The sequence below is a fragment of the Empidonax traillii genome, unplaced genomic scaffold (assembly GCF_003031625.1).
Source record: "Empidonax traillii isolate 1590-97213 ecotype Southwest subspecies unplaced genomic scaffold, ASM303162v1 scaffold196:size3368384, whole genome shotgun sequence".
NCBI classification, from domain to species: Eukaryota; Metazoa; Chordata; class Aves; order Passeriformes; family Tyrannidae; genus Empidonax; species Empidonax traillii.
This window is the reverse complement of record NW_020955389.1, coordinates 3,260,814-3,283,708: the sequence shown is the minus strand read 5'-3', so window position 1 is coordinate 3,283,708 and position 22,895 is coordinate 3,260,814. Positions and strand designations below refer to the sequence as shown.

Sequence of the window (22,895 nt, the reverse complement as noted above, 5' to 3'; positions counted from 1 at the left end):
ATGTTGTTTCTCCTTTGCTTTATCACTCTCTTTTGCTCTACTCGTGTCTCCTTACCTACATCCCTGGAGAAAGCAAGGGTTCTTGGAGCTCTTACTGCTTCTGCCACATTACTCCCATTTAGCGCCTCCTTTTGTACTACTCTGTAGTAGTAAGGTAAGATTACCTTTCTCCAAGTTTTCAGAGCCTCCTTTTACTCTCACATGGTTTTGTCTTTCATGATTCTCCACATCACTGGTTCTCAGAATAGGGACAAGCTGTTGATGGTCCACCAAGTGGTTGCCTAAAGAGAAACCAAGCACACCTCTGAACCCTGCTGCCTACTGTTCCTTCACAGTAATATTCAATGCAAATCAATTTTCTAATTAATTTGACTTGAAAGAAAAGCAAAGTTAACATTGCAGGCCTTCTGTACTCACTCTTCTGATTACTGTTTGGCATATCAGCATTTGTACTGTTGCTACTGAATCACATCACAGTAAGAGAAGCCCTTGAATTAAAGGACCACTTAACTACCAAAGCTTACAAGCACAACGAACCCAGAGATACTCAGGCTTCTGACATTGCTGGGCACTCACAAAGCCCAGCTTCACTGGGTGACATAAGAACAGCTGATAGCTTGGGGAATTCCCCTTGTTATCCTCCTTTTATATAGTTCTAAATTGACAATTCTTATGTTATCAAGCCATCATTATAAACTAACTAAATGTGAAAGGATTTTCTCCAGCAGTCAGTACAATATGTCACAGTTAAGCCATAAGCAGGGGACAGAAAGAGGGTCAAGTATCACCTCTCTTTAGTGTCAAATGGAAGTGTAGTGTTCATGAACAAAGTCAGCATAAATTAAAACAAACCAAAATCAATACAGATAACATCAGAAAAACCAAAAATAGTACAAAGTGCCTCTTGCAGAAACCTGTAAGGTGCCTGCACATCTTATTTAAAAGATTAAGTCAAGTAATTTTTTTTACATTTTTGAGATATTTACAGAAGAAAACAAAGTTATTGATATCCTGTTCCCAATGCAGTAACATGACTTTATTTTAAAAAGTATTGTAATGCAGACCTAAAAGTTTAACTTAAAAGGTAGTAATCATACTGGAAAAGTAATAACATTACTATTCTTTCATATGACCTTAAGTAAACAATAGGTTGAAATACAGCTATTTTTGCCATTTAGAAAAATAAATGCGCTACAGCTCTTAAAAATCAACTGTATGTAGCTATGACTTGCCATGAATCAAAACTGTATTTCTGCAGTGATGTGCTTCACTGCATTTACTTAAAAAAATAATAATTTCTAATGTGGAGAAAGTGCATTTTCTACCCCCATCAAAGGGTGAAAAACAGGATTTAAGCCATCAAGGGGCAAAGGAAGGAGGCCATGTAAGAGTGGCCTACCTACATGAGAGCTCTGAGATGGTACCACAGAAGGGATCAGAGGTTTTGGGAGAGAAAAAGGCAGTTACAGCAGAATGCCAAACTCACTGTAAGAAACATCGTAATATATCTTCTAGAAAGAAAAAAGCTCTCATTCTCATGCAGATACACACTAATTCAGCACAGTTACAGCTTTAAGCAGTCAGTGCTCTCAATGAATAAATCTCCTATAATTACAGTGACCTACTCACCATCTTCTGTAATAGTACCACTGCTGGAACCGTTGCTTTTGGCCTGTCTGTGAGAAGAGAGAGAAGATTCTGCGTTTTGAACCTTAGGAGATGGGGAAGGTGATGGGGAAGGTGTGAGAGTTGGTGATGTGCTTTTAGATGTAGATGAAGTCCCAGATGGAGGTCTTTTGTTCATCTCCAGTTTTTGCTGTAGTTAATGATACAATCATTTCAGTTAAAAAAAAAACAAAGAAGTGTTTACCTATATAAGATGCTTCATTATTACGTAAGTTGCATATCATTTCTGCAGAGCATGTAGTCATAACTAGAAACTTCTGTTTGATCCATATTGAAATAATTGGAGCAATAGTGATTTATCTCAGATGAAAGTCTGCCTCCTCTAATTCATCAAGAAAAACACATTTAATAAGGCTTTAATTATTAAACAGTTTAATAATAGAAACAAATTTTGACTCTGAAAATAGGGACTTTCATTCAGAGATTTAATTAAATAAAGTCTCAATTAAAGCTTTTCAAAGCATATCAGAAGCTCATTTAAAGTAGCATTTCATGCTGGATTAATCAGAAATATGTGGTAGGCAAAACTAAGTTTTGGGTGCATTTAACAACTTGCAGCACTGGAATGAAAGTTTCTAGTCAACCCTTAAATTTGTTATTACCTAACACAAGTGAAATGATCCAAAATTATTAAGTTTTGTACATATTTAACACATTTGGAGGCATGGAAAACAGGAAAATATATGAGTTAAAATGAGGAATAAGAATATATATATATATGTATGTATATCAGTCTTTTCCAAAACAAGTCCCTGTACCTCATCTCCAAAATCCCTCAATCTATATGTCACTTCATGTTCTGCATTCACATTGAGCCTCTGAAGGAAAACTAGCTATGTCTTTACTTCAGAGTACAGTACAGGAATAACTAACACAAAACCACTGGATCTGTGCCATAAAAAGAAATAATGAGAAACCAAACTAACAAGTGCAGATCTACCCTAAGATCAAGTATTACATTTACTGAATTTTAAAACAGAATTACCTTAATAATAAATCAAACTCATGTCTTATTGTTAGGTTTGATCTTCTGTGGGCCTGTAATTAATAGTAAGGCTTATGGAGTTGAAAAGTTTCTACTACTTTAACAGGTGTTCATTCACTTTAGGCTGTGTAATGTTATACATCAGCCATCCATGACTGAGATATGACCCATTAAAATTAGCCATTTTTGGAAGCACAAAAATTTACATTTCTCTGTACCTTTACATGTCCATTGCCAACAATCTGAGCACACTGCAAATCAGACAGAGTGGATGAAGTACTTGACTGGACTGGACTGTGCTGTTGGCTGGGTTTCTGCTCAGGTAAGCCTGCTGCTTTTCTTCTTTGGGCCGCAATCTGAGACAAAACATTATCTGCACTGCCACCTAAACCAAAAAAATATAATAAAACCAGTCACAGAAATCAGAATTTTGAAATACTTGTTAACTCTCAATTCTCCCATTTCTACCACCACTCACTTTTGTTTAAAAACTGACTGGATGAAGCATGAGAGAATTGTAAGGTTCAGACCTGTCCAGGAGCTTTCAGAAAAAGGAACAAAAAATCAACTGCAAAAGAAAGAAGCCAGCCCTGTCTATATACACACAGAGCTGATTTTCATCCTCTTGGATATAGGTTTTTTGAGCCACCTCACCATATTGTCAACAGCTGCCAGGTACACTGCTTACAGCTTTGTTTTTGATTGAAAACTGATTTTTAAATTAAACAGCAAGTAAGCAGCATGGGTAAGAGTCAGTGCTATGAAATGCATGTTGCAATGAACCAGGATCCACCTGATCCACCATGGGTGGACCCAATAAAATCTGTATGTTTTTCTGAGACAGGGGCTCAGACAACAGATTCTTCTGTAACAGATGTGAGGCTTTTCTTCCCTTATATATGTGTTCAAAGTCCAATTCCAGTTCAACAAAATTTATAGAAGTTCTTTTAACTGAAGTTTTGCTCTCCAGCAGTAGGAGACCTCAGGAAAGGTTTCTCTTCTACCATCATCATAAACAGCAATTTTTTAGCTGAACCAGATACAAATTACTTTCTCACTAAAAATGGTACCTGATCTGTTGTGCAGTTCTCCTCCATGCCTGTTAATTCCTGCAATGTTATTGGATCCACCAGAAGAATGAGGAGAATGATTGAAGTTGTTGGAATTTGAAGGAGATGCTGGTCTTCTTGCAAATGTTGGTAATTTGACTGGTCTAGTACCTTTGCTAACAGATGTCTGGAAAACAAAATGAAAAATAATTTTCTTTCTCGACTGAGCACAATAAAGATCAAACTTCAACTGCTATTTTACTGATCCCACAACCTGCAACTTCCACTGAAGAACAAAAGGGATATCAGAAATATTCTTATTTTACCTAAGCAAATATACTGAATATATGCTATACTTATATAAATATACATACATTTAATATATATACTCAACCAAAGAAATTACACCATATAAAGCCACTAATTCTTCTTGATCTTTGGCCAGCACAAAATGAGCATATACGATGCCCCTGAGGTGGTCTGTACAGAATATTATGAGCAGTGTGGAGGAAAAAAAATGATCACATGTGAAACTACTTTCCAGAGAAATCCTGTGTTTATCTCTCCAATCTTACAAAACAGCTACCACCTACTTCTAGTCCATCATATCTCTGTTTCTTACCAGGTAAGCTGCAAGAAGTGACACAAACTTTATCTCCACCAGCTGCACTTCTGTATTTCGTTCAATCTCAACAGCTACCTGCATCCTTTTATTGATTTCTGCTAACTGAGGCACTACTGATCTAGTCATATGCTAGCCAAATCTTCAGCCACATCCTCCTTCCTTTCTTTTGCTCTTACACCACTGGCCACTGCCAGACATCTGACACAATGGCTTTTGCAGCTTAGTTTTTTCACGTTTCTTATCCTGTTGCTCAAATCACTTCTTCCAACTCTGACTTATTATGTTCCTCTCTTCCCTATTCCCTTAGCAAAACCTTTCTTTCCTCACAGAAGGACTAACGACTAGTCCTCCCCTGCTTCTCCTGCTCCTCACCTTATTGTGAGCTAATTATCCACTTACGTTACTATAATTACCTTTTTTAGGATGATAGATGTTTACCCTCCTGTTACGTCAATTCCCTTCTAAGACTCCACCTTATTCCACATAAATCACTCCTACTGATATTAAGCTAACTTCTATTTAAAAAAAGGAAATCAGAAAAAAATTCCTCCTAAAATGTCTTCAGTGTCCTGTTTCTAGAACTGACATGAAACACTTCTGGACTATGAAAATAAACTGTCCTCTGTCTACACTTGAGTAAAACAGTCCACATTTAGAGGAGTAAGCGTTTCTCTTTTTTCTCCTACTATGAAAGCAAAGGTTGTTGAGGTTGTTTTGTTTCTTGTCTCAAGACAAACCAGCTATTTTTCTTTTGGTTTGCGTTTTCACTAAAAACACTGTAGAATCAGGCAAGTTCCTTCTATAAAAATAAAAATAATTCAGACTTTTTCCCTTCACAATTTAAGGCTGCACGCCTTCAAGCCCAGTTGATCACTGCTTGCTACAATTTTAACTATTGCTAATCTTTGAGAATGTTATGTCTCTATATATTTGTCTTACTGATATTACTTCCCTCCCGCTCAGGTCCTAAAAATTCATCAATTATTATTCTTTTTTTCTGTCCCTTATCTTCTCCAAATCAGAGCAATTTCGACCACACTCCAGTGCCTGTACTTACTTTGGCTACTAAAAGACATGGGTGGAACCAGCAGCCACTTTGGTAGTTTGCAGCAAATTTGTTAGGGTTCTACTTTATTCTGATTACCAGGAAAAAAAAAAACAAAGACAAGAAAAAAAAAATCTGTTTCATTTCATACAAAACTTTTGTTCCATTATGTTCTTTCCCTGGAGATGTGCATTCTTCCTAAACAGCACTGCTTAAAAGGACAAGGAATTACTGAGACACTGGTTTAAAAGTAATTTCTAATCAGAAACAGTGTGGCTCACCAGTCAGCATGGCCTGGACATAACACAGTATTTTTGGACATACTTAGTTTGCTTACTATATCAGAGTTCCCACTGCTGTTAAAATCGTGCTTGATTGCTCTCTGTGGCCAGGCAGTTCTCAACTGTTCAGCTTTTCCATCTTTGCTGAGTCGTGTTCGGTCAGAATTCCAAAGCTCAAAGCTCGAGGGTGGTAAGAAAGGTGGTATCACTGCCTTCAGCTTATCGCTGGGTAGCCTGGTAAATGGGGCACTACTTCTCAACTGCGAGAAACAAAGAAAGGGGAAAAAAAAAAATCACTTCTTAAGAGAGATTACTAGGAGCTGGTGACATACTTTCAAAATTTTAAGTTAAGCAGAAAGATGGAGACATGCATTTTTACATAGAACAAAATGGAAATGAGACACAAGTAGTATTTTTGAAGAAGTACAACAGAGAATCCAATGAACATTGTTGCATCCCTCAATATTATGCTTATTCATTTGATAAAATGAATATAGTTCATTAAGTAGCAGAAACTTCTCTTCCTTCACTGGGCTAAATATTTTTCAAATTGACTTTAACAAGAATGTTAAAAATTAATTTTCAAAGATATAACAATGCAGTCCTCTCCGTATTTCCAGACAGAATAATTGCAAACAGTGAGCAATTGCCTCTTCCTGCTGTATGTGTTCTCCAGAAAGAGATTAAAACCAACACAACTGATTTGGCTCCTGGAGTTCTGTCCATCAGTTACATCTGCTTAGTTACATCAAAAGTTACTTAAACTTCTTACAAAAGGACAGAAAGAATAACCAGCCAAATTTAATGACATCACCAGTGAGTAAGCTGTAGGGAAATGTAAAGCTACAGCACAACAAAAGAAGAAAGAGAATAACACAAACAAACATCCTGAACTAAATATTTTGGGGTTGCCTCTACTAGTAATTTCACACTTCCATTGCACCATGTGCCATCCATGTGTTCCTCATATCATACATCTTGTCAGCGACTAATCATCTGTTCCATCTACTTTACTAATTCACTGCTGATCAAACAAAGGTATGGGTAACTCTTGAAAAAAGTCAGCACAGCTCCCATACCACACTACTAGTAGTACTTCCCAGTCTAAGAACTGTTGATGTATCAAAGCCTGACAGTTCTTGTCTAGTGACTATAAACAAATGATAGATCTCTTTCTGAAGGCAACTTGGACAGGAGGCAAAAACCTGTAAAAATTATGGGAGCTGCACAACCTTCTGAATGAGGCTGATGCACCAAGAACACTGCAACATACCATAGTTGTCAATAATTCATCATCCTTTCCTCCTTTCGCAGTGTTTGCACCTGAAAAATACATAAATGATGTTTTATTGTTTACATGCTCCTACTTATGTCCCCAAGGATAGTGTATTGTTCTCAAACAGTCAACAGCTTTACCCTCAGTAAGCACATAGAACAAAGATTTCCAGTGACACTGTCAGCCACCTAAATTAAAGTTATGCCAATAATCTTACTTTGCATCACAAGGCAGGGATGAGGGAGTTTCATGGAGAGCTGTACAATTTCAGCAGATATGCTTTACAATTTGGGTTTTTTCACTTTCTCTCTCTTCTCAGAATTATTTATTTATTTGTTTAAATAAATTGGTTTTCACTATATAAATTAGTTTATCAAAGATACTAACACTTCTCAGTGACCCGTCTCTATTCTCCAAATTTACGGTGCTTGCTGAAGAACGGTAACACGGCTATATCAGCATTTTCTGGCTTAAATGATGCTGCACTCAGTGTTCAGCATGATCAACAGTTCAGGAGTACAAATATCTCTTTCTATATACTACAAATATGTTGCATGTCTTTCCATTTATATTAAGCTAAATAAGAACGAATTCAATAAATTAGAAATAGTTCATCTTGAGTACCCCAGGAGAGCTCACTTCCCATAAGACAACTCTGCCTTTACCACTAGCTTTGTTATTTGTGATCCGAGCTGTAGCAGCATCAAGGTTTCCAGGGGCATCCGTATCACTCGGTGAAACTGCTTTTATAGTGGAATTTAGTGATGGTTCAGGCTCATCCGGAAAAGGCACAAACTGACTGGAAGGAAATCCATGGCGCAACGTCTGAGTCAACTTCAGCTTGCGGAATCGATTGGACATCCTGCTCCACCAGGACTAGATTGATAAGAAGACACAACAATTTAGTTCCAACTAAAAGGAAAAAAAAAAAGAGGAAATGAGATGTACAATTAAGTAATCCTTACAGCAGTGATAAAAGAATTCTGTCAAGGAGTTTTTGAGATAAACTAAACAGCAACATTACAGTGGTTTGCTATTATCAACAGGATCCTTCACCATCATTATCTCTTCCCTTATTTGTCAACTGGCAAATGCATTACAATGTTTTTCCACACTATCTGGAAAGCCAGGGTAGATAGAACTATTAGAGCAGTTTGAATATGGAATTTTTACAGCTACATAGCAAATATTTAATCTTTCCATTGGTTTCCAATTTCACCATCAATTCTTACACTCTCTGGCATCAACGAATGGGCATGTCTATTTTCTGCTTTTTAGAAGTGTGCGCAGAATCTTATCTGATATGAATGAAACTTCTCCTTAAGATTTTCAGAATCAGTGGCAAACTGGAAAAGTTCTGACAGTATTTCTGCCAAACTAAATATCCATAATCCATTCAGTGCTGTTAGACAAATAATTTAAACTCTACCAGACTAGAAAGACTATAAACTGAAAAAGAGCAAGGCAAGGAAACAACACAAACCTTAGGACTACTGTACCTACAACCTTAACCCATACAGGTATCACGTATGTGGAAATTGTTACACAAAAGGACTATCTTTGCTCAAAGTAAAATTTATTCAAGTATTCACAGACTTGCACATTTTTACAGGCAGAAAAAGCAAGATGCTTCAATTCTTTAGCAGGACATTTCTCTAGACTATGAAAGACCTATGCAATCTGCATTAAAAATCACATGGTTTGTAGGTAAATCAGTCAGATTATAAATATCTTCTGATTATTTCTTAGTAAAGTCTCTTCTTCCCTTTCTGAAGCCCTTTTTAAAAAAGTTATATAAAAGTGACAATATTTCATCAAGGCAGATTTATGTGATAGCCAATCTAGATAACAACACTTTCCTACTTTACTCTTTATTCTTAACCACCCCTTCTCACAACATGTATTCTGCTCTCTTCTTTAGTATTTTTCAGCTGCTCACTGATGTATGTCTTCTCAACTGCCATATAGTACAAGTAACATAAACTGTAAACTTATGTCCTGCATATTAATCCATACAGCAGAAGATCATTAAATAGATTTTAAATCTGCACAGAGCATTAGTAATGGATAGAGTTCTCTGACCTCTGAATCTCTTTGGAGTCATAACTAATAAAGATTTACGTTAATTTCAGCAACAAAGATCTGATGAGAAAAGGCAAGAGAGACAAAGAGCTCTGATAAAGCAATAAAACCCACACAGTTCAGCATTTATTCACCTTCCAAAAGGAACTGAAAAAAAATTCATCTAGGTTTAACCCAGAGTACAATGAATTTACAAATGAGAGTGCTTGCACAACGTGGTTTAGTTTTGTTCACTGAAGCTGGCTTGCTTGTGTAAGAAAGATCACTTCTGACTGCCTATCATCATCTCTGTTACTCTTCATCACAGTGCTTCTGCTTCTTTAACATGTGCTCGCACCACAAACTAACCCCAAACACAGTAAGTACAGCCACCATGTTACCAGACAAAAACCTGCTGATATCTGGCAAGAAAGGAACTACAGTGGAGAGGTTTGTCTTGTGCTCTGGTGGTCACAGTATGGTTTGAGCTCCGGGGTTTTTAGTCTGCTGTTGCAGGAGGTTGTGGCCTCTCCATATGTCCCTACCACCTCACACAGGTACAAAGGTTGGAGTAAAGGGCTTTAAATTAGACTGAAGCAGTCAAGTAATGCATTTATGGTTAAAAACAGTGTCAGTCAAAAGGCTGAAATCTAGCAGAAGTGGGAAAAGGCAACAGTATCAAAGAACTAGAAAAATTATGTTGCCCCCTGAGAAATACCTTAGACATTTGTAACGAAATTAGGAATGAAAGAATAAGGGGCAGAAGTGGAAATCTCTGCCTTAAAACTTTAATCTAAAATAGAAACCGAATGTGATAATTCACACTGCTTTAATACTGACATTGAGAGCATAACTTGCTGAAAACAAGCAGGAAGAAAAAAAAGGAAATAAAATTTTTGCATATGGAAAAGGCACAGCTTTGTTTTCAAGGCTATGAAATGCTGAGAAACAAAGCAGTTAGCAGTTCTTGTGTGAAAGAGGTAAATAATGAGATCATGAATATCCCCTGCATAATCAGTAGGTAAAGGAACAAGGGCCTCTATTATGCATAAATAACAAATAAAAGAAACACATGACAAAATAAAAAGTCTACTATTTAATGACAAAAGTGGTGAAAGAGAAGAGACTGAAAAGGGTTTCTTTTTCTAAACTCCAAAAACCGCCTACCTGTGATCAGATATTTTAGTATGAATACCATTAACAGGAGGAAGGTAGGAATACATGTCCAGTTGCTTTACAGAGCAGGAGTATTTAAATAGGCTTGCAGAAATTAAAACCAGAGAAGATTGATTAAAATTACCCTAGAGTAACTACAGACAACATGATCTCTGAACAAATACTGTTTATCTTCAATAAAAAAGGATGGAGGAAGCTACAGAAATCAGACAAAAGACAAAGGCACAATCACCCAGAGAGGAAAAATCTGAAAATTTGTTGATGAAAATGACCTTAACCTGAATGGATATAACTGAAAAAACTTCACATATCATCCCAGCTCATATGATGCAGCGTATGACATGGCTTTGTCAAGAATAAATCCCACCAAATTAATATCTCTTTTTTACACTCCCCAACAAACTCAGTGACATATTAGATCCAAAATACTTCTTAGCAATTATTTTCTCTGCTTATACATTACAGGAATTTTTAATTTAATATGATTTGTGTTATTTATCAAGAGTGAACATATTTACCTTTAGACCTCCTTTGTCATCTGGCAACACTGGGACATTTAAGGATTGCCTGCTTCTGGAACTAGGCAAAGATGATCTGTTGTTCAGTTTATTCTTGTCTTTGTCTACTTGCATGCATGCTGATGCCAGTAGCCTTACAAGCTCTGTGTCTAAAAGAAAGCAAATTAGAAAGACAAAGTTTGGTCTACTTTCCTAAATCATGACTCTGACACTTTCCTTCCAAATTTCATGTAAGTAATAATGGATCTTCCACTCAAACCCAAAGCAGATGAATCCCCCAAACCTCCGTCTTGACCTATGTTTCCCACACCTTGGGCTGTAGTCTTATCATCACCTCTCTAAAGGGATTTATCAATATAAATAAGCACACTATTCAGTCAGAATCAGTCATGCATGACCAAGTGAACTGCCTCTTCTCACATTTTGTACAAGTTAAGAACAATATTGTGATCTTCCCTTTTCTCACCTGGCACAGAAGAGAGTAGAGAAAAATGAATATTCTTTCTTCAAGTGCAGGTTGCAGAAAAGAAGCTCGAAATTAAATCCCAAAGAGAAAGGAGATGTTCAGCCTGGACAATGAAGGGACTGAAAAGAAATGGTAAGAAAAAAGGTGGACAAAAAAGAAATAAGAAAAAAAAGTAAGAGGAAGAAAAAAGACATGAGGACAGGAAAGCAAAAAAAAATATTCTCTAAATCTGCATTTTATATGGCACTCAGGTAGGATTTTCAGAAGAACAGACAGAACTGATTGAGAGAGAAGGGTTACAAGACAAACTATTCTGTCGCAGAAGTTAGTTCTAAAATAATTCACTGTATTTATTTCCTAAAATTTCATACTATTAATGATCTATTTTTGACAAGGAAATGAACCTCCTAGAGACCAAAACCATTATAATGTGTAAATACAGAGAAAAGAAACATTAATTTCATTAGCAGTAGTGGGTTTTGGCTTCAGATAAATCAATTTAGGTACCAAGCAAGGCTAACAATAACAAATTACATAGGTTAAGCAAACTAAAACAAAAACTAAATGTATTTCATTGAAGTCTTCCCAAAGCATGCTGCTTTTTCAAAAGCACTCCCTTTAAAAAAGTGAAAAACAACCTGAACCCTGAAGTGTGATTTATTCTCAGCCTTTACAGAACTAGTGGGAGGTTCAGCCAGGAGTTCCCTACTTTTGTTCTGACTACACTCTCTTTGTCCTACCCCTTCGCTGCCCTTTACCAAGGGGAAATTTCTAACTCCAGTCCACAGCTCTGTGCTGTGGACACCATAGGACACCTGTGCCCCCAAAAATGCCACTGAACTGGCTCTTGTGACACAAACACCATAATTTTTTTAAGCATCTTCAAAAACGAAATCAAGAGGAATGCATAAAATCTGTTATTCCACAAACGTATACATGATCATCTAACCAATTAACTCAAACCTCACCATTTTCAGGCAATGTTCATTCTCGTTCCTGTCCAGCCTGGACATCAGAGGATACTTCCTAGCAACTTGAATGTATTTTCTAGATCAGAAGTTTGTTTGTTTATGTTGTACATTTCCCCAGAGCCTTCTGAAATAGCATACCTGGATCATTCAGCAGCATTATGAGGTCAAAAGCTGTGTATCCATTTTTTGCACGAAGATTGACGTCCGCTCCTTGATTTAACAAATACTTCACAACGTTTTTGTTTCTTTAAGGGAAAACCAAAAGGTGTTGATCACTTAAAAAATAAATAAAATAGAAACCCCCAATATTCCATTTTAAACCTTTTATAACATCGCACCTCAATTAGAGATGTTTTACCTTTTCTGCAACTAATCTAGTGTTAAATTTATTCACAAGCTCTTCAGAAGCTCCCATGATTCTCTTGTCAGTCGCTGTTTACTCACTACAAATCACATTAATCGACATGCAGAAAGTCAGCCTTAAAAAACCTAATCTGAATAGCCAGTTTCTTAAACTGATCCTTTGAAATGACTGGAATTTGTTGCCAAACACCCTCCCAGTGAAAGGTCATTAATGCCTAGGGCACAAAAGCAGATGAAAATACAAAGGTCAGCTCAGTAGTCATCATACGCCATCACTAGGACTTCAACTCAACCTCACATTCACGACTTGTATATTAAGAAATAGCACACAGAAAAGCCAAATAAACTTCAAACAGCACTTCACTTAATTACAGATATAAATTATATAATTGAGAAAGCACATTATCACTTCCTTGAGGTGTTTAAAATGCAAAAACAATCGGCATTAAATGTCAACCAACACAAACGCCTTCCAACAAAAGCTCCTACAAGGAGCATAAAAGACACTCACCATCTGAGTTCCATTAGCCCCCCTCCCCTCCCATGCACCTGAATAAATAAGCAGGACTTGCCTCCTGAGTTGAAAACAATATTTCAATTCTGCCTACAAAATAACTGAATAGACAATAAAGCTATCAAAAAAATATATTTAATACAAAACTCCTCTTGAGCAGCAACTGACTTTGTATAAAAACACACTCTGACATGCATAAGCAACACAGAGCAAAAACGTACTCAAGCAGCAATAGGTGACTGCAAATTCTAACACTGAAGGCTGACAAACAGATCTCAGTATCTCCAGAGCATCACTTTTTATCATACAGACAAAGTTTTCGCTGCTGAACTCACTCCAGACAAAAATCAACCCAAAATGGAGGAGGACTGTTTCTCCTCTAATAAAAATTTAGCTTATCCTAATGACAGCTCCTCTGCATACTTCTCATTACTTCTCTTCCTTAAAATTGTATCATCCCTCCACCTTGCTTTCCAGTCCTGAACCTTGAGGGCACACAGAGATGCAATCCTTTAGAGCCCCAGCTCTAAAGAACTTGTCTGCTCCCTCCTTCAAGCCTGAGACCCTCCACACCACTGAAGCACTGAAGCTCCTAAGGAAGGGTTAGCTGAGGTTCTCTGGAGGCTAAAGATTTCCAAATGTTAAGAAAATTTGCAACTGGTCCATGCCAAAAGAAAAGGCTAAGATGTAAAGTACAGAATTACAAGGCTAAGTACTTATTTATACATGTGAGGTGTCCCGGCCAAACTGGGGAACCCCAAATGTGGCTTTACACACAGGACTCTTGCACCCTTCAGCTGTACACTGACACTCGCAATTGCTCATCACAAAAAAACTGTATTCAGACAGTGCCAAGTGTATGACAGAGATCATACATGAAGTACCACCCAAGCAAATTTCTAGGCTCTGACTCTTAAGTGGCTATCTACATTTATAAAGGAGCTTTAGAGAAAATGACAGTTTGGTTGCATTTCTGCAAACTCCATGAAAACTAAAGGCTGAATAGGGAAACACAGCAATGGTTTAAAACTGGAAAATATGGTACATGGAAGGGTGACTGCCTAGAGGTTTCACAGCTTGATGTCAGCTTACAACCCTGGCAGGGTGATACTATCTTTCACAATGCTGAAAAACATCAAAGGCTGGAAACTGAAATCTGCACCAAAGCTCCTGGTGCCTGCCTGGAGCACTCTGTTCCCAGCATTTATTGAGCAAGCTTCAAGTTGCCAAATGTTTCACTCATTCTGAAGTTCAAACATCATTCAGGTCTGAAAACCTGAGGGCAGCGCATGAGTCATGGAAAACTAAGGTCACAAGTCTCTCTCAGTTTCTTGTAAGACCCCTCTGCTTCCAGAGTCAGTATCAAAAAGTTCTTGTTTCTATTGGGATGCAAGAAGAATTAAACTTCTTTACTGCTAGACTCAAAGACAGCATATATCTTACCCGTGGTATGTGGCCTGCATCAGTGCTGTCCAACCATGAACATTATCCTGTTTATCAACATCAGCACTTTTCTCAACAAGGAGCTGAACAAGGGGCAGCTGTCCAGTTACAGCTGCAATCATTAATGGAGACGCACCGTCAACATTGGTAATATTGACCTGACTTGGGTCTTCATCAATGATCTCTTTAACCAGCTGGAAGTTTCCTGCAAAACAAGCATAAAACGTAATCTATATGAGCAACAGAGAACTGCTCAGCCACTGAATTATTAAGTATTTTGATTTGCTGACACTGGTCTACATTTAGTGGAATTAAAACAGAAAAAAATAAAGTACAACAAAAAAGAGCAACTGCAAAACCAAAGCTAAAATTCTGTACTGGTCTCTGGTGTTTTAGTTAATTAGTACATCTTTTCAGCCTACATAAAATTGTGGCATAATCATGAGGCACTGTATTTGCCTGATTTTCCCTACCTATACACTTACGGTGCAATTCCATTAGAAGAATTATTTTCTGAAATGAACAACTAAACCAGGAAGCTGTACAAACTGCATCCCACATGTGAAGACACAAATAGGGAATATTTCTATTAAATTGTGGTAAGATGATGTTGTGCAATGAAAACTGATGACTACAAGATCCCTGTTCCATTTCCACAGGCTGAAATCACAGAAAGCAACAATTTTATAATCAGACTGAGTGGGTACAAAGGCACTCTAAAAGGTGGCAGAGGAGGCCATCCCTTGCCTTAAGCAGGTAGAAAAATACTTTGTGTCACACTAACCCATAAGTTCCTCTAACAGAGGTAGTTCACTGATTCAAAAAACCTCTACTGACAGAATTCCACAACCTCCCAAGGAATTAAACTATTCCAGTGCTCAACTTCCTTATATTCAGAATTATTAAGTTCCGCCTCCAGTATTTGAACTAAATCTCCAATGCAAAACATCCCTACTCCCTGCTCAGGAGTAATGCATCATTTGCCATCTTTCTAAGTTTTTTAAAGTGAAATGAATGTTCCAGTTTCCAAGTATAAGGGCTGTTAGTCACGTGAGTTCCTGTCTAGATTAGGAAAAGCAGTACAAAATATGCTATTAAACATAATTTAACAAGGTTGTTGTTTTTTCTTAAATTAGGAGCAAGCCCTTTTAAAAAATATATGAGGTAGTCAGGGTTATCTTAGAGAGCTTAAGCTCACCCACCTACCTTATTTTTTTAATGATATATGGCAGGCAAACGCAGGGAAGTTAAATGAAAGAAAAGATCTGTGTGACTGTATGTACCACCATAGGAACAGAGGCAGGAATAAGCAACTCATAACTGTCACACAAATGAAAAAATTCTCACCTTTTGTAGTGAGTTTCTGTGGCTGGGTTTTGGTAACAGGGGGGCTTACAGAGGTGGCTTCTGTTAGAAGCTGCTAGAAGCTTCCCCTGTCCCGTGGAGCCAGTGCCAGCCGGCTCCAGGACAGGCTTCCTACCACTGGCCAAGGCCAAGCCAATCAGGAGTAACAGTAACACCTCTGTGATAACGTATTTAAGAACAAAAAGCTATTCTGCAGAGAGAATTCCAGCCAGGGAGAGCAGAGTGAGAACATGGGAACAACAACGCAGACACCAAGGTCAGTGCAGAAGGAGGGGCAGGAGGTGCTCCAGGTGCCAGAGCTGAGGCCCCGCAGCCCGCGGTGCAGACCATGGTGGGGCAGCTGTGCCCCTGCAGCCCATGGGGGACCATCGGGGTGCAAAGACCCCCCTGCAGCCCATGGAGGAGCCCATGCTGGAGCAGGTGGATATCTGAGGGAGGCTGTGAGCCCGTGGGAGGCCCAAGACGGATCAGGGTCCTGCTGGAGACCTGCAGCTCGTGGAGAAAGGAGCCCATGCTGGAGCAGGCTTTTCCCAGGTAGGACTTGTGGCCCCTGGGGGGACCCACATTGGTAGAGCTCTTTTGTGAAGGACTGCGCCCCATGGAGGAGTGACCCACAGGACAGCAGTTTGGGAAGAACTACTGCCGAAGGGATGGACTCATGCCGGTGAGGTCCATCAAAGACTGTCTCCCACGGGACGGACCCCATGGGAGCAGGGGAAGGACTCCTCTCCCTGAGCAGTGTCAGAAACAACTAACCATAACCCCCTTTCCCTGCCTCCCTGCACTGCTGGGGAGGAGGAGAGAGAACACGAAGAGAAGGAGGGGTGGGGGGAAGGTGTTTTTAAGATTATTTTACTTCTCACTCCTTTGCTCTGATCCTGCTAGTAAAAATTTAAGTACTATCCCCACTTGGAGTCTGTTTTGCCCATGAAGGTAATCAGCAACTGACCTCTCCCAGCTCTTTTGTCAACTCATGAATCCTTAGCTGTTGCTTTTTCTCTCCTCTGTCCAGCTGCAGAGGGGAGAAAGTGGCTATAGTGGGTACCTGGCATTTGGCCAGGGCCAACCCACTAAACCTTTACACAGATGGTAAACTGCTTCATGGCATGGGCTGCCTTCAACTCAATCACAGGCATGTACATTTTTCTTGGACAGTCAGTCTGAATTCCAGACAAACCCTGCAGGCACTCGAGAGCACTCACTAGAACTAACACCCACCCACAACACTCAGCTGATTTGCTGGAATGGGAATGACACAAAAGTACAGAACTAGTTTTTTGAGTCTCAATTTGGTAAAAGGCAGCAGGTGGCTTTTTAAATACAAACCCACATCACAGACTTCGTTAAATAGAAACCCTGCAACCTATAGAGACTCCAGAATTTACTTTGAACCCTGGCCTGGACACCCCTTAACCTAGTGAGTTGCTTTTTTTAACAGCACTGCCAAAAAAACCCCAAATACATACAGTATGCTGACCAGTATTCATTTGGCCTTTCCCCTACTACTCCTTCTGACCCAGTACCAACACTTGTAAATCTCAATAATCACAGGGGTACAAGAAGGGAACTTGAACTCTCTGAAAATCTAACAGACCTGAGACTTTCCCAGGAAGACATCTTGGTAGCTTACACCTGAAGAGAAGAAACAGAAATCTGTTTCCCATGTTAGCAAACAAACACTCAGAGCAAACAAACTGCTCTGAAGTTACAACAATTAGACATAGTGGAAAAATTGTTCAGTACTTACCCAGTTTCAAAGCATGAAAGACATCAGGTTGCCTCTTTTCTGCATCTGTAAGGAATATAAATATTTGTATTAGCAATCGAGAAAAAAGCAAAAATTTCTAGTAAATTTTTAATAGCAAAAACTACTAAAAATTACATAAAACTACCATAAAACATGTTTAGACATAAATTTAATAATACAAAGAAACCATTGACAACTTCTTTATTCTTTTTGGGAAGTGTAACTCACCTGTCTGGTGTTCTTTGCAGAGCTAAAGCTACAAATCATAATAAAGCACCAGCACAGGCTTTTCAAATTCCACTCTCCATCAGGAAATTGTATTTGGTAACTCTAGTGTTTCCTGCCTGGAAGACTAAAGTATCCATTAAAGAACCACAGTATGGTTCTGTGGTCAGGTGTAATCCTCTGTACAATAGTGAACACTCAAATAGTACAGAATTAATTTTGCAAGGTGACTCAAAAGGAGTTTTAGAACCTGTCCCAGTTTCATTTCCTCTTGAGTATCGCTGGGTTAATTTGTGAAGGTCACAAAAATAACAGTGACAGTTTATCTACTTGTTATTAGTGCATTAATAGATATCCTTCCACTCCCAGATTACCATTCCCATAATAAGAACTGTAATTATTACAAACTGTAGTATTTTGAGTGAAGGATCCTCTGCCATTCCACTGTCCTCGCTTTAACAGCCTTCTTCAGTACTTTAAGGTGCATGACCACAGAAGGTCTTTAAAGATTCATCAACCCAACTCTGTCTGCGTATACATCCTGTACATACATGTGTATATACATGCATATCCATGTCTATTCCTCAAGGGACTGGTCATGAGCAAAAATCTAGTCAACCAGTTCTGTCTGGCAGCATGGCTGTCAAAAAGCCCTAGAGCTCCAGCTTAACTTAGGAGTCAACACCTGACTGAGTTAAAACCTTCCCTGAAGCAGAAATAAATGTCTGATTTTTGTCCTTACTTCTTCAAATACGAAGGAAGCTTGACCTGCAGGAATGGCACCAAATGTAAATAAAAATGAACAATTCTGGGGCTTGTGGACATGTCCACATGGTAGTGCAACATAGACATAAATAGGTAGATTTAAGTAAGCCTATTTGGGTATCACAGATGGCATAGAGTTTAATGTGGAGTATCCTACCTTGAAGAGTTTCTGCCACCATGGCTGGACGGGTGGTAGCACCTGAAAAAGGATCTTTCTAGAGCTAGATACATCCTTAGATTTCATAGCAAGCACTCCAAAGCTGGAAAATCCAGATACAGCTCTTCCAAACCCTCTTGCCAAGCACCCCCCAGCACAAAGCATAATCTACATGTCTACATCACAAAGCATAAATATCTTGAAAAGTGTCCCCAAAACAGCCACATACAGAATAAGGTCTCAGTCTCTGAAATGACTTATTGATGTTCAAATGTCCTACACAACGTTCAGACTAAACTGATTAATTAATTATTTCCCTCTCCTCCAAGAATCAGAGAAGTAGGGGACATGCTGACCTGCTATTCATCCACATTAATACTCGGTTTTCTTAGAATACACAGTACACTTCCAAAGGACTTTGAGGAGGTTTCATATTCAGACCAGTAGAAGAACACAGTAAGTTAACCTCATCTGGTTCTCTGTGTATCACAGGCCTTGTATGCAACACCCAATGAAGACAACCCAAGGACGAGTTTTAGAGAGGCGTTTAACCTTGACTGCAACTGTTAGAGATCGTACACCTCTAGTCATTAGGTCTAAGCTTCACCGTAATATCTTATTTCCCATTTAAATTCCTCTAACTTTAAACTCACAGTTTTTTTATTTAGCAACCATATGAAAAGGCCCTCAGCTATTTAATTTCTGTCCTTAACATGAACACTTTATTAACCTCACTTCTTAATCACTTCATCACAAAAACAGACAGACAGAACTCTTCAGTCTTTCTTGACATGTCAGGTTAACCAGATTTTCTATCTTTTAGGTTTTCTTTGAGTCTGCAATATCATTCCTTTGGTATCCTATTCTGGTTTTTATGGCACTTCTTTGTGTCATTTCAAATAGGCCTTTATAATTTTCCTACTAAATGAGCATCTAGATCACATGCTTTAAAAGTAAAAAGTATCTAAAACCTTAAAACATTGTATAATGTTTTACCTGACTCTTATTGCAGGGCAGTAATCTCACCCTGCTAACATGGAAAAAAATCTGTTGACATTGGGCACTCGTACCTCACCTGAAATAGGCGTACCTACTCCAACCTTTTCAAAATAGTCTAGTTACAAACTATAAAGAACATCATGCACATACCAAATAAGACCTTCAATTCCTAAATACACAATCAAAACTGCAAGAAAGTGAAACAAAAAAATAAAACTCCATACCTGCCTGAGGTCTGATCGTTGTGAGAGATTCCAGGTAGTCCTTCATGTCTTTGTGTTTGAAGCCAACAGAGATTTCAAAAGGTGTTTTATGCAGTACATTCAGGTGATCAGGATTGGCACCTTTCTCCATGAGCTGCTGGGCCAAACTCACCTTTCCACTAACAGCTGCCAGCATTAAAGGACTCCAGCCCATCGTCTTCACAGTATAATTACAATCAGCTCCCCAGTCCAGTAACAGATGTACCACTGCCTCATGTCCATGCTGAGCAGCTGCCATTAGTGGAGTGATATCGGGAAGGTCATCTCTGCTGCTGTTAAGTATGTTTGTGCTAAAATGGTCGTAATTGTCTACAAAAGCTCCAGATTCCAGCAACAACTTCACCATGCTGACATGGCCACCTCTGGAGGCCATTGTGAGGACACTGGCTCCTAATTTATTCTGTGCATTGAGATCAGCACCATTCTCCAGCAAGATGTGGGCCACGCTTAGATGTCCAAACCTTGAGAGAAAAAAGTTAGGGAGGAGAATTAACAACTTGGATGGCCAAAACCAACTGAACTCGGAAAACTTTGTCATCTAATTGGCCTGTTGACTAATACGCTATGAGGGATCATACACACAACAATGAACATGACAGTGGCCACCTTGTTGGTGGAGAGCAGTTGTCAGCTGAGCACTGTAAACTAAACCATTCCACATGTACCACTGAGCATGCCCATAAAGCAGACTCGTATTTAAGAGGATGGTCTGGTTAAAGCAGCAATGTGCCAGTCTCATTTTCAGCTGCATGGTACCAGCTCATAACTAACATGAACCAGAGGGTCATCATTTTATTTCTAGGACGATATCACATTCAAGAATCAAAGCGTATTTGTTTCTAGAGATCCTGATTAAGTACCCTCGTTACTACTGAACAAGCAAAAACTGCGAAGAATCAGTGCTAAGTAAAAAAAGAAAAATGGCCATTTTATGAACTGGATAGCTAGTCTTTCATATTGGCATTATCCCCTGTTTTCCAGTTGTAAACCATCAATTCACACCCACAATGAAAGAAGACAGGCATGTGCCCATTAAGCTCAGGGACGAACACAGCCAGTGACCACAGCTGTTGCGAGGTAACCTGAACTTTGCTTAACACCAAGGGGATCAGAGAGAGAAATGGCTCCATCAGAGGAGTGGAACAACTGTCTATGTGAATGGTCTTCCCTAAAACAATCAATGGAAAATATTCTGCTTCCAGGTCAGCCAGACCGGCATGGGGGAAGTGTCTACACAGATCAGCCCAACACAGAGCACGAAAACCGAGCAATTGACAAAATGAATTTTGAAGAGAGCAAGGTGCTTGAGCTGGGCTCGGCTTCCAGCCACATACTTCTCCCTCGTAATTGGGTATACCCTGTGTGTGAGTTGACAGAGACAGGCAGCTGTAACCACCACAAATTTGCAGCTAAAATAGAAAAAGTAAATTCATTTCTGTTAACTTGTGAACCTGGGGATCCCCAAAGCAACATACAGGTAGAGGTACAGAGTCAGAGACGCAGGCATTGTTATCAGTCTGTGCTAGAGGATCACTGGCCTGCTGTTCACACAGGCTTATCAAGAGTTATTCCCAGCTGGAAGGTCACTTGAGAGATTTACAATCCTCCTGGACAGTCTTCTGATCTTTAACCCATCCCTCCCAACACCCAGCACTGTGGTGGTGAGCCTACAGGGACTGGTAATGGCTGTGCTGTTTGTCTTACGACTCGACTGTCTGTTGCACAATTGCTATGTCAGGCTTGTGCTACAATTTCAGATTGCTGTATCACTGAGCTAAATCAAAATCCTGTGTAACATCCAGTATATTCCAATAAAGAAAGTTGGAATGAAATCATTAAACCCTCCTTGTGCAGAATATCTACAAGAACTTGGTCAGAGTACTGAACTCGGCCAAGAGTTTTATCAGTAACCGAACTTTGATATGACTTGATTATCAGAGGCTCTGCTGGTTTGTCAGTAAGCGAAAGACAATTGTGCAAGCCATACACCCAACCAGCTAGGTGACCGTGAGGAAAAGGAAAACCTTTACTGTTCCTCAGCTGAGGAATCCCACATTTTAATACACATAATACTTTGACGAGATGTGTGTGTTGTGCTCTTCTTGAAGACATTATGCATTACTCTGTTTGTGCAGTGCTTGTAACACAATCCAACTTCAACACTTTGTACAGTCTTTGTACACTGAAGCAGAGCAAATGTTAGTTGAGGAAATCCTGAATAATGCTACTAACCACTAAAAGCAAAGGTGAGACCAAAAGTCCTTAGCTTCCCTTCAGAAAGTACACAGTTGCAGGAGGAAGCCTCCAGGGCCTGCATAGTCACAAGGTCTATCCTGGTAGCCTTCAATTCATCACCTCAGTAGAGCCTGCAACCCCTGTACACATGATTAATTTTATGCACATACGCTATCTCCTGTGCAATGTCAACAGGACTAATGACAGCAAGAAAATTAAACATCTGTGTAGTCTGAAACTTTGCTTGGTATAAACACTATGTTTCCTTTTTGGTTATTCATTAAAAAGAAAAAAGAAACATGCTCTTCTACTTTATGCTTTCTGCACAGGTTTCAATAATACATACGATACCTTTCAAGTGTCAGCAAGCCATTTCTTGAAATCAGAGAGAGGGTTATAGTGATTTGACTTTATTGTTTTTAGAGAATGACCGTATGGTTTTCATTAAGGGGAAAAAAATCTAAGACTGTCTCTGCAACTTTTTTTCCTTTTTTTTTTTAACCTTCATAAAATAACAAAATTGTTGAACCTTGTCTTGCTTGTTCTTGCTGGGGAACCAGCTGTGTGACTCATTCTTTGGGAACTTTCTATGGCCATTAATTGAAAAGAGCAATGTTGACTTTGAAACAGATTCTTTTCTTCCAAGTATTCAAACGCTATGAAACTGGACCAAAATAAAA

General features: G+C 38.9%; 1 protein-coding gene across 7 annotated transcripts in view; it reads right to left on the bottom strand.

Annotated features, from left to right (window-relative positions):
• ANKS6 (ankyrin repeat and sterile alpha motif domain containing 6) overlaps positions 1-22,895 on the bottom strand; it is a 41,049-nt gene that overhangs the window by 11,552 nt on the left and 6,602 nt on the right. For all 7 annotated transcript variants that reach the window (XR_003571551.1, XR_003571550.1, XR_003571552.1 and 4 more), the window contains exons 2-13: positions 19,942-20,441; positions 17,572-17,616; positions 14,460-14,664; positions 12,278-12,384; positions 10,703-10,851; positions 7,613-7,823; positions 6,945-6,994; positions 5,728-5,931; positions 3,742-3,907; positions 2,890-3,056; positions 1,630-1,816; positions 165-281 (exon numbers count right to left, since the gene is read on the bottom strand). Coding sequence is in view for 3 of the 7 variants with exons in the window: in XM_027886852.1 (XP_027742653.1) it covers positions 165-281; positions 1,630-1,816; positions 2,890-3,056; positions 3,742-3,907; positions 5,728-5,931; positions 6,945-6,994; positions 7,613-7,823; positions 10,703-10,851; positions 12,278-12,384; positions 14,460-14,664; positions 17,572-17,616; positions 19,942-20,441 (2,108 nt within the window). In the remaining 4 variants the exon portion in view is untranslated. The remainder of the gene's footprint in view (positions 1-164; positions 282-1,629; positions 1,817-2,889; positions 3,057-3,741; positions 3,908-5,727; positions 5,932-6,944; positions 6,995-7,612; positions 7,824-10,702; positions 10,852-12,277; positions 12,385-14,459; positions 14,665-17,571; positions 17,617-19,941; positions 20,442-22,895) is intronic.